The sequence below is a fragment of the Xiphophorus hellerii genome, chromosome 17 (assembly GCF_003331165.1).
Source record: "Xiphophorus hellerii strain 12219 chromosome 17, Xiphophorus_hellerii-4.1, whole genome shotgun sequence".
NCBI classification, from domain to species: domain Eukaryota; kingdom Metazoa; phylum Chordata; class Actinopteri; order Cyprinodontiformes; family Poeciliidae; genus Xiphophorus; species Xiphophorus hellerii.
In genome coordinates, this window is record NC_045688.1 from 16,759,516 (window position 1) to 16,770,463 (window position 10,948).

At 39.5% G+C, this 10,948-nt stretch overlaps 1 protein-coding gene across 1 annotated transcript; it reads right to left on the reverse strand.

The window, feature by feature from the left end:
* Window positions 1-868: 868 nt before the first annotated feature.
* Window positions 869-9,315, reverse strand: LOC116736447 (NXPE family member 3-like). Its single transcript, XM_032588896.1, has 8 exons — window positions 9,243-9,315; window positions 4,316-4,468; window positions 3,531-3,992; window positions 2,807-3,102; window positions 2,589-2,659; window positions 2,071-2,103; window positions 1,766-1,954; window positions 869-1,684 (listed from the first exon to the last, which is right to left on the reverse strand). Exons 1-8 carry the CDS (start codon window positions 9,258-9,260, stop codon window positions 1,110-1,112), a joined length of 1,797 nt encoding a protein of 598 aa, XP_032444787.1. The 5' UTR covers window positions 9,261-9,315; the 3' UTR covers window positions 869-1,109.
* Window positions 9,316-10,948: the final 1,633 nt, after the last annotated feature.

The window sequence follows — 10,948 nt, forward strand, 5'->3', positions numbered from 1 at the left end:
TCTACACAAGGAGGAGGCAATTAACCCATTTCATTCCAGTGTTTTGTACCTGCGCCACATCTAAAAACTGCAGGACAGCGGCCCTTGAGGACTGAAGTTTGACACCTGTGATGTAAAGTGTCAGAGAGTACGGTCTATCACTGATCCTTTCAATGCCATAGGAATTCCATGCTATAGGGTTGATCGTTGCACCATTCAAAAAAAATAGGAGGAACAACAAACTTGAGTGGCTTGATCTGACAAACTAAATAACGCATGATGTTTTTCACTTGTCTGCGGGTGTTTTCTGTTTGTTTCAGTAATGAGAATGATGGGTGTTTTTGTTGTCTACAACAGTAAAATAATTTCAGATTACATTTCTGCTTCTTCAATTTCTGTTTCTTCCGCCTCAACTGCTACTGATCAGCATTCAACAGTAGCAGTTGAATGCTGCTACTGTGTATATACACACCTATAAACACCTACTGTGTTTATAGGTGTGTATAAACACCTACTGTGTTTATAGGTGTGCACGATGAGCAGAAAGCAGGAAGTGCAGCGGACAGAAGAGGTACAGAGTGCAAGTCACATAAAACCATCATGCCACTCTCTTTATTTTCATCTCTCTTTCAAGCATCTGACCTTTTTGACGCCATGTTCATTCACAGGTCTTTGCGAGTCTCCAGATTGAGGCATAATGCAATGGACCAATGGGAAGTAGCGGAAGGGAAACCAATGTTTTAACACAAGGGGGGGTGGGGCTATCTGCCAACTAACACTGAATGTAACCAGTACAATTACTTTTAACGGGTTTAGATTATTTCCATTACTACATTTCTGATAGAAAATGAGACAAGAGTGGCTGAAAAGATTAAAGATACACATTTTTAAAAAATAAATGTTTTTATTTACATCTAAATTTCAATATAAATATAGACTTCTTAAACATGAAAGAAGGCTTTCTTCAAAGCCTTCTTGGAGGCCATTTCATCCCAGCATCAAATTTCCTTTACCTACTTCTGTGTTGCTCATTTTTATTCCATCTTTGTAACAACTGGTTGATATTCCTTTAATGTGATATAGGTGAAGTGTCACCAATCACCAGAAGTTACCCAATTACAGGTCCTATGCTACAACTTTGTTGCTTTTTTAAAGTTTCCTGCTGGAGAACATATGTGGGATAAAACAACATTTAGCATGTTTCTAATTATGGGAAGCTGTGGGTGGAGGTTGTGTGGCAGGTGGTGGGCCAAGGTCATCTCCCAGGCATCCACAAATCGGACATTCGCCCCTTTAAATATTGTCCTGAGTATTTTGTCACGTTGAATTGAAAACCAGTCACTGTTGGTCAGAGTCTCGTAGAGGGACAGAGCTTTGGGGTTCGCGGTCCTGATGATGACCAGCGTACCTGGAGCTCTGGTCAACAGCCGCTCCACTGCCCTCCGTATGGTCAGCAGGCGCCGGATGTAGACCTCAACGGGGAACGTGCTGAAGTGCGACCAGATGCCAATAACTATAGCCGTGTTTTCACCTCCAACCACACCATCCAGTTCGTTGGCAATGTATCGTATCTGACTGATCGGCAAGTGACCGAAACGGATGGGAGGAGCGTGGCAGCGGAACGTCACTAAGGTGTTCTTTGCGTAATTCAAGGCCATAAAAGGTCCTGTCTGCTTTTGACTTTTCAGGTCAAACTTCTTTAGATCTGAAACCGTGAAAAAGAGCAGATTAGACAGTAGCATGACACAATTTCAGTTGTTACTAGACATTTCTGTTGGGCGTCTACCTGGTGCTGCTGAGATTAAATATTCAAACCACTGCCTGATGGTGGAGTCTCCATACAGGTGGAGCACCTTGCCACTCAAACACTGGCTAATTGCTGAGTTGTTAGTAAGCTGTTGAACTGTGGAGCCATCTAGGGCTCGCCAAATACCCTGGTAATAATAACCAGCAGGTTGAGTGATCACACCTCGTCCTAAAGTCAGAAAGAAGATTAAAAAGATAAACATTTTAAGAAGAAAATCAAGGTCAAAAACAATATTTTTAAAGACACTTTGTTATAGTATTTTTGCACAATTAGATCAAATTTACCTGATGTGTTTGTTAAAACTGTTTCATTCAGAACTGGAAGAAAATTATTTTTGAAAGTTTAGTGATTTCACTATTATTATTATTATTATTATTATTATTATTATTATTATTATTATTTCACCTTAAAACTATTCTACAGTTGTTATGGCTCAGAATAAATACATGTTTATGGAAAATTAAGAAAAACACAAATATGTCTCTATAACTACAGACAGAACAAGTTTGGTGAGACTCAGGTTGAGCCTCCAGCCCCGACTAACGATATATAAGAACATCTGGCAACAAGGTAAACAGGTTAAACTCAAATCTAAATGTATCAAACACAGTCAGCCATAGAGTCAACTCCAAGTAGAGAAAATAACATCTCTACTTTACATGTTATTCAACATGTAAATGATGAAATAACTGATCATATAAGGTGCTATGAGAAAGCCAGAATAATGTATCAAATGGAATTAATTTTTATTTCCCGTCCTGTAATTTGTCAAGCAATCCATTGCCGTGTTGTAAACCTTTACCTTTCAGTTTGGGTAAAATAGTGATGTTTGAAGGCCCTGATGATTGAATGAAGACTTTCATGTTGACACCCCTACAGCACACAACAGAAAATGTGTTTAGCAACATCATGCACATCATGTATTTAATAATATAATATTTACTATTACTGCCATTTAATTTGTAATATATATATATATATTTTGCAAATAATTGAGTTGAAACCCGGTACTAACATTACCTTTGAAAGAGCTTTTCCTCCATGGGCTTTAGTTTCAGACCGAATCCTCCAAATGAGTGAATGATCCTGTGTTCACATTTGAGTTTCTTTGGCTTGTAGCAGAACCAGGGCTCACCGGTGCGGATGTCGGTGAAGTTGCACAGTTTTTCCGGTGGCGCCTTGAGGCACACGTTGCAAGCAGTAGCTTCGGTGATTGAGCCAGCGCGGAAGTCACCTTTTAAAGAAACTCTGGCAGGGTTCTGCTGGGTGATTCTTTCCAGCACAGTGACCGCCTCGCTGGGATGGACCAGGGTCACCTTTTTGAAAAGAGCCAGAAAAAAGCCCTATGACATAGAATGAAGTATCTGAAATACTTGTAAGTACAATCTGGTGTTTCTGGTTTAGGTACGTAGAATTGTCCTTGTGGTCTGCCACAGGGACAGACACCCCAGCTCTCGCCCAATGGCTGCTGGAGTATGGAGAATAGCACATGACCCCCCAAGTATAGTCTGCATTATATGATGGAGAGATATGTTTGTCCTCCTCTGGTGCTTCTCTTGTGTTTTGTTGTCTCTCCCTATGTTTATGTTATTCCCTCTGATCCTAACATGTTGTAGGTTGGAAATAAAGTCACCCAAACATGAGATTGTCTGTTTCCTCTTATCACAAATCATTAAAAAGGTTCATTTAGTTGAGAGTTAGGACACATTACTGGTACGCTCATCAAGAAATGTTTTAGTCTCACCTCAACCTGTGCGCTTCCTTCCCATAGTAAAGAGAACGCAGCAGTGTAAGAGCCATTGCGATGATCCAACACTCGCCCTGCAACGCCTGCAAAAAGAGTCGGGTTGTGCAGCCGAGCGAGCAGAACATCTCCCCCTGACGACTTGCGGCGGCCATGGAAGTCAGCGATTTGTATCAGGACCTCCAGCTGATCCCCTACTCGCCAACTTCCTCCGCCGTTTCTTGGCAGAACGGTGAAGGTGCTGTGAGCTGGACCACTGGTGTCATTCAGAGAGAAGTTAGACGGGAGAGAAGGAGTTTCAGGCCAGGCGATGGACTCCTTCAACAGTTCTGCCTCCAGAATGTCCTCTGGTAACACAGAGTGGAAGGAGCAGATGTTGGCCGGCTCTGGAGGCTCAGTGGGACGTTTTGACGTTGAGGTGTTGGGTGTTGGAGCCTTAGTGGTGGGGATGCTCATCTTTAGCTAGAGGAAAGTTTAGAGATCAAAGGTTTATCAAGAGTAATGAAGAAAACGCTTGACTTATCTTAGTGTGATTCACTTTTGAGTAAAACACTGGCAGCTGTGTTTGCCAGAATTTTATTGTAAAAATACAGTAAAATCCATATTTCTACAGTAAAACTGCTGCCTGTATTTTACTGTAAATTAAAGAATTTTTTAACAGTGTACAATCAGAGATGATGGTTTACTTGTTCATACAATCTTTCCATTGTATGAAAAGTTGTATTTTATCAGCCTTATATCCGTAAGCAGTTGGAATAAGTATTTTAAAGACGACAAGTACTCACCTCTGATAACCTGCAGGTTATGTGATCAGTGATGTTTTCACTGTAAAACATGACCCATAAAGCAAGGCAGGCCAAGAACAGGAAGATCCAACTGTACTTCAGAGGAAAACGTTTTCTGGACGTCTGGCCTTCCATGACAAATGACGACTGGCCCTGTGTTAAAAGACGAAATAAATAAATAAAAAACACTGAGGTTTCTGATTGTCAACTGAGTTTTTTTAATTAAATGAACGATTTGTCTTTCTTTTATTCATGATTTGAGAATAAATGAAAGAAGCTTTTTGGGGATCACGTTTACCTTTATCCTTTCCAGTTGCCTCAAACTGCTAGTATGAAGTCATATTTGGTTTAATTAAATACCAAAACAACCCGCTCGTCACAAGTTTAATGTCAGCAAAAAATGTACAAATGTTTATTTCATTTACTTTTTGTTGTGTCTATTTTAACCACGAGGGGAATGGCGTTTTCAGTAGATGAAAAGGGGGGTGCAGGAGATTTATATTACATTGCTGTACATCAAAAAGTTCAGATAAAATCAAAAGTGATGTTTTCCATGTGAACTTCTGTGCTACTGATGAGCTAATTAATAAGCAAGACAAAACTCTTACAAATCTATAACTTACATAATCCTCAGTTAATAGTAATTGTACATCTGAAAGACTAAAAGATTCAATTTTAGGCAGTTTTATATGATAAGTATAGTAACTGACAGTTTAAAGTGGATTACTGTGGGTCTCGTTTACGGTAATGCCAGCAGGATTTTTTTAACACCACGGAAAAATTGTTTGGTTTTATTGCAATATCAAATGATGACGTAATTTAATCGAGTCTGACCTGTGCTGCACGAAGCAGTGTACAAATGGAAATGGAATGAAAAAAAAGTAGCTGGTCAAATGCTCAACAGTCTTTACTTGACTGAATTTCACAGAATCAGCCCATCTCTGCGAGAAGGGAAGGATATACAGTATATAGTCTCTGCGGTGGTTTGACCCCTGCAGCTTCCGTACCCGTTTTCTGACTTCCCGGACCTCAGCTACGGAAAAGCTGCGACACATTGCGGTCAACGGCCGGTTTGACCTGAAACAGACCCGCCCCTGTTGACCAATGATTTTTAAGACTTCATGTAAATTTTGGGAACTATTTATTTCTGCTAATGGATCTATACAGAAATGGTTTTAATTTGAAATGTAATCAGATAGGCAGTGTCTGTTTCCTTTGGAACAACAAAGTTTGTCTTATTTTTATGAGCGTTATAAATAAAGCGCTTCCATTGTTCACAGTCATAGCAAGAATCCTAATCAAAGTGGTCTAACATAACGTCTTTGGAAATAAATGTAAGATTTTTTTTTCCATTATTTTGATGCTCTAACCCTAAATATTTAACCCTTTTGGTTGTTTACTGCATCTTCCTTGCATTTTGCTACCAATAAGGACATTCAAAGTTGACTGTTTTTATATACATTTTTTTTATATAAATGTATACATTATATACATTTAGCTAACAAAAAATTTCTAGAAAAGATAGTTTGACAGAAATCATGAATACTGTAAAAATGGTTAAGTAGTTTTAATCCAATAAAGTGTCATTTCTGCTCTGGGGGACGTTGCGCTTGGCGTGATCTGTTTGCTCCCTAAATCAGTATTTTCTAGAAAATGGAGACACTTTTGTTCAAGGTTTTTGTTCATCTCATATCAGATGAACGACAAAAGCAAATGCTGTTGGTTGCATCTGTTTGAGTCATAATGAAAACAAAACATTTAAACCGGAATACATTTAAACATTTTTCCTTAAAAGATATTTGTCTATAAATGTAGTTATCACAGTGAACTTGATTTAACTTCGGTAGAAAGTTATTGACCAGGCGACACATATCTCGAACGTGCCACGAAAGACGAGGTCTGCGAGGAGAGAGAGGCGGATCTGGCAGCTGATTCTGACCATTTTCACGGCGCTTCTGATCGATTTCTCAGTAAAAAAAACAAAACAAACAAACAAAAAAACAACTTGTATAATCATGTCAAGGTTGTAAAGTTCAGTTTAATTGGCAGCTGGTGTTTACAAAATTGTAAAAAAAAAAATAATAATAATAAAAAGTCAATAAATAAACGAGGTCTTCTTACGCTGTTTTGTGTTGTTATTTTAAACGCCAAGAGAATCGGTCTTTTTTCCAACTTTTGTCACTGAAGTGACAAAAGTTCTTCTCTTCTGGAAGGATTACCAACCGTCCCTGCACGGCCAACAACCCCCGAAAGCTGCACCACACCTCTCTCTTCTCAGGACTTTATCAATCTGTTTAATTTCTGATCTCTGCAACACACACACACACACACACACGTTTGCGCAGCTATCTTAAGGCCCATTCAAAGAAATACTGAGGTGGCAAATAAGCTCTTGCAGCCACTTGGGGATAGTGGCAGAACACGGCGGTGTCAAAGCCTATGGAGAAATTTTGCCACTTCTGTCCCTGGTCCTAACCCTATCCATTACATACCTAACCCTAACTAAAACTCAATTCACACCTTAGTCCTAAATCTGACCCCTGACCCCAAAACAGCGTTTCCCCTTGTGGGGACCAGGCTTCGGTCCCCATAAGGAGCAGTGTGTCCCCACAACGTATGTCAGGAATATGGTCCCCATAAGGTAATAGAAACAAACGCACGCGCGCGCGCACACACACACACACCCACACACACCCACACACACACACTCCTACTTCTTCAGAAAACTCCAGAAGTACGGACTGGACTGTACATACTGTTCTTGTACATAGATTTTTTTTTGCTTGTTTTTTTCTGCTCCGGGTTACATTGCTGGAAAAACAAAAGTTGGAAAAAAGACCGATTCTCTTGGCGTTTAAAATAACAACACAAAACAGCGTAAGAAGACCTCGTTTATTTATTGATTTTTACAATTTTATAAACAACAGCTGCCGATTAAACTGAACGTTACAACCTTGACATGATTATATCATGTCAAGGTTATATTAGTAGGTTTTTTGTTGTTGTTTTCTTTTTTTAAATCGATCAGAAGCGCCGTGAAAACGGTCAGATCCGCCAGATCTTCCTCTCTGGCTGCAATGCGAGCCTGTCAATCAATTCGGTGGGTTTTTTTTTTTTTTTGGTCGCAATTCGTCCCGAAGTAAACAGTAAACATCCGTTACCTAGAGGACGTTTTTTAGGGTCTACCATGCGCTGCAGTCTGGCTTAGATTTGATGATTGTCTGCTATTAAATGCGCTGCGGTCATAAAGATTTGGTGGAAAATAATCTGGAAAAAAAAACAAAAATGTTAAAAGTTGTCAGTGGGGAACATGTGCAGAAGGCAGCTTTGCACAGAGCATTCAGAGGGCGGAATGGACTTTATTCCATTTTCCAAACTGGAGTCTGGAAAAATGTAAACGAGGATAAATGTCTGCAGCTGATCAGAGAACAGCTGAAGACAGAGAGACGGTATTAAAACACCGAGATTGTGTGAAGGTTTAGTCATCATGACGTCATTGGTGTGAACTCATCAGTAGCGGCTGAAACGGTTGTCCAACCGGGTGACCCGTCAGCTCTTCAGTTTGCGCACGCGCACCCCCACCCCCACCCACCCACACACACACACACACAAAGCTCATAAACCTGCGACCCGCCAGAACCGCGCACACGGTAAAAAATAAATAAATTTTAAAAAAAAGCTCTGGCAGGATCCAAATTTACAAAAACTAAACTGACCAATGAGATTTTACGCAACTCCACGGACTCACACAGACTCGCTTACAAGACGTTTTGACACAATACATCTTTTTTTTTCTTTCTCCTAAATGTTAATAGTAAAGAGGGTTAGATAATAATAATAGTAAAAAAATAAATAAAAATGATTCTTTTATGTTTTACTTAAAGGAAAAGCTCAAGGTACACACAGTGCGTACAGCTGCGGGCAGGGCAGGGCCGTAAATTGGGGGTGGGGGACACTGCCCCCCCCAGCCCACCAAACATTAACACCAAACAAAACGTAATCCAAAATGTAATCCAAGATATACACAAGATATGTGTTTTCTACAAAAAGAATATTTATTTAAGCAAGCAAGTTCTTATCATTGTCTGTTTTAGGTCATTAAAAAAAAACAACCTTTAAATGTGACCAGGGCTGTTGCAAGACTTTATGAGGCTTTAAGTAGAATATAATTTAGCTGCCGCTTCCTGTGAGTTCCCCTACAGCAGGGTGCTAGATCTCTCTTTCAATAAATCCAGAAAAATAAAATGCTCACAGTCAGGTTGCAAACCGTGCCATCAAAACACAGCAGTAGAGTTGTAATTTAACTTGTAAAATGTGAATATAGTGACAATTTTTTTTTTTTTTTTTTTAAACGCTGAGTTAGAAATTGTCATAATTAAACTCATGTTGTTCTACTGGTTTCCAGTGGTGTCCAGTAGACATGCTGGGAGTGAAACATCACACGCACAAACACACAGAATTATGGCCGTATAATACGCACAGAAACTCCACGTACGTCTCTAAAAGTCTTGCAGTACACACCCTGCAGTACGACACACACTGCACACATTTCTCATTCGCATATTCACACAGCTACGTTTCAAACGCCCAGATATTTATTCACTAAAATGAACAAATCAGAAGGTTATGCATTCTGTATGCATTTTCACCGACAGTCACGTTTAAAAATATTTCTTCTTGTATTCTCATTGTACCCCACATGTCAATATTTAAATATGTCAATATTTTTAAAATAATGAGTTTTAGAGGGTTTTTATGCTAAAAAAGCCTTTTTGTAGCGCCAGTGCTATAAGCTGAAAAATTTAACTAGGCAGATTTTAAAAACTTCAAATTTGAGATGATTGATGTTGTGGGTCCAAAGAGCAGAAGAAAACGACCAGCTAAGAATAATAACTTTTCTTGTCTTTTTTTTTTCTTTTCCGTTTACCTTTGTATTTTTCTCCATCGTCGTCCTCACTTGGTGAAATCCGCAGAGCTGTGTGGAGATGTGTGTGTGTGTGTGTGTGTGTGTTTTCCTGCCTCTCTCTTCTCACAAGGTGTAACCAGGAATGGACTGGAGCTATAAAAAAAAAACAAAAAACTTGGACTTTGACTCAACTGGACCAACAACTAAAAATGTATCAACACATGGCACAGGTGTTCCACTACTTTAATCATGACTCTACCACACACACCATTCAAATTAAACGGCACATTTCTGTGCTCAAACACTCCTGGTGCTGTTAGGGATGTTGTCTTTTTCTGAGGGTGGTACAAAAATAAAAGACGGTTTGTGCTGTAAGATTAAGACGGCGTGATCTAAGGCTCAGGCAATAATTTTTATGTTTCATCTTACAATAATAGGGGGAGTATTATGTAAAATCAAAAGCATACCTGATGTCGTTGCCTTTATTTTTTAATGCATATTTGAGAAATCCTTTAATCGCCTCCCTGATCCATGTGAAGTTCCATCATGAGGTATTTGTTTGTTCCACCTGCTGCCAAAGTTCAATAGCCTATGGCATAAACTTAATCTGAGTTTGTTAACGTGTTTGATTAAGGCTGGGTCTGGGTAAAGCAACAAGGAGAGGGAACAATAAAAAGGTGTAACTTGGCCATTAACAGATTTTGGAAAAGTTCACAGCTGGTTGAAGTTCAGACGTTACGGGGAAACTTGTTATGGATGTCCTTCTGCCTGAAGTAAATCATAACACCTTTTTCTGACATAAGGTTCAGTAGCCTACCTTATTTGCATGCATTCAAAGTAGGCTAAAGTTCATGCCTACCTAGAATAGGCATGAATTTCAGGTGTGTACTTGGTGAATACACCTGAAAACAACAGGTATCCAGGTGTATGTCATGAAGTAAGCGGAGCAGCGCCTTGGTTTATAACAATGCTTCTCAATTTAATGCCTTACATGTTTTAGTTGTTTCCCTTTCTGCCAATCAAACACAACAACAAAGGAGAGTGAATACTGACACCCTTTTTGATTTCTTCACCCAGGACAAAGGGCAGATTCTACATCTTGAGGTGAGTTTAAAAACTAACACTGGCCAGAAAATGATAAATAACTTAAGTGTTTTTTTTTTGTTGTTGTTTTTTTCACTCAATATTTCTGCATTACTTTGTATCCATTTACAGGCGGCCATCGCAGGAAATGTTTCGTCTCCTTGGGCAGCATCAAAGGACGGGGGGTCGACATCTTCGTTAAAGACGATGAGCAGCTGGCGTCCTGACCCCAATCTGTACCTGGAGATCAATGACTTATATCAAGAACAACTGTCAGCTGTCCAGCCAGAATAATACCAACACTCTTGATGGTAACAGAAACAGACTGTCAATTTAGAAGGTGCTTAGTGACATTTGACCAAATATTAGTCTGCATTTATGTATATATTTGTGTATAATTTTAACAATGAACAAATTCCACCCACTTGTCTAAACGTGTTTATCCCAACAGGGTTGCTGGTGCCTGTTTTTTGCGGCCACCAGGCAATGTCCACCCTGGACAGGTCATCTAGCGATCACAGGACAACACAAAGACCTAGCATTATTTTTTACATACTTTTGACTGTGTGAGGAAGTCAGAGTACCTGGAAAGTTCCCTCAATGACTTTGTAGAAAGACTGCAGGCCAGAATTATTAAGCCCGAG

Bases quoted from the DNA above. Each gene is read 5' to 3' on its own strand.
- LOC116736447 (XM_032588896.1), bottom strand. The intron at 2,660-2,806 runs GTAATGTTAGTA...TGTGTGCTGTAG, and splicing joins GAGGAAAAGCTCTTTCAAAG to GGGTGTCAACATGAAAGTCT. The intron at 1,955-2,070 runs GTAAATTTGATC...TTCTGACTTTAG, and splicing joins AGTTTTAACAAACACATCAG to GACGAGGTGTGATCACTCAA.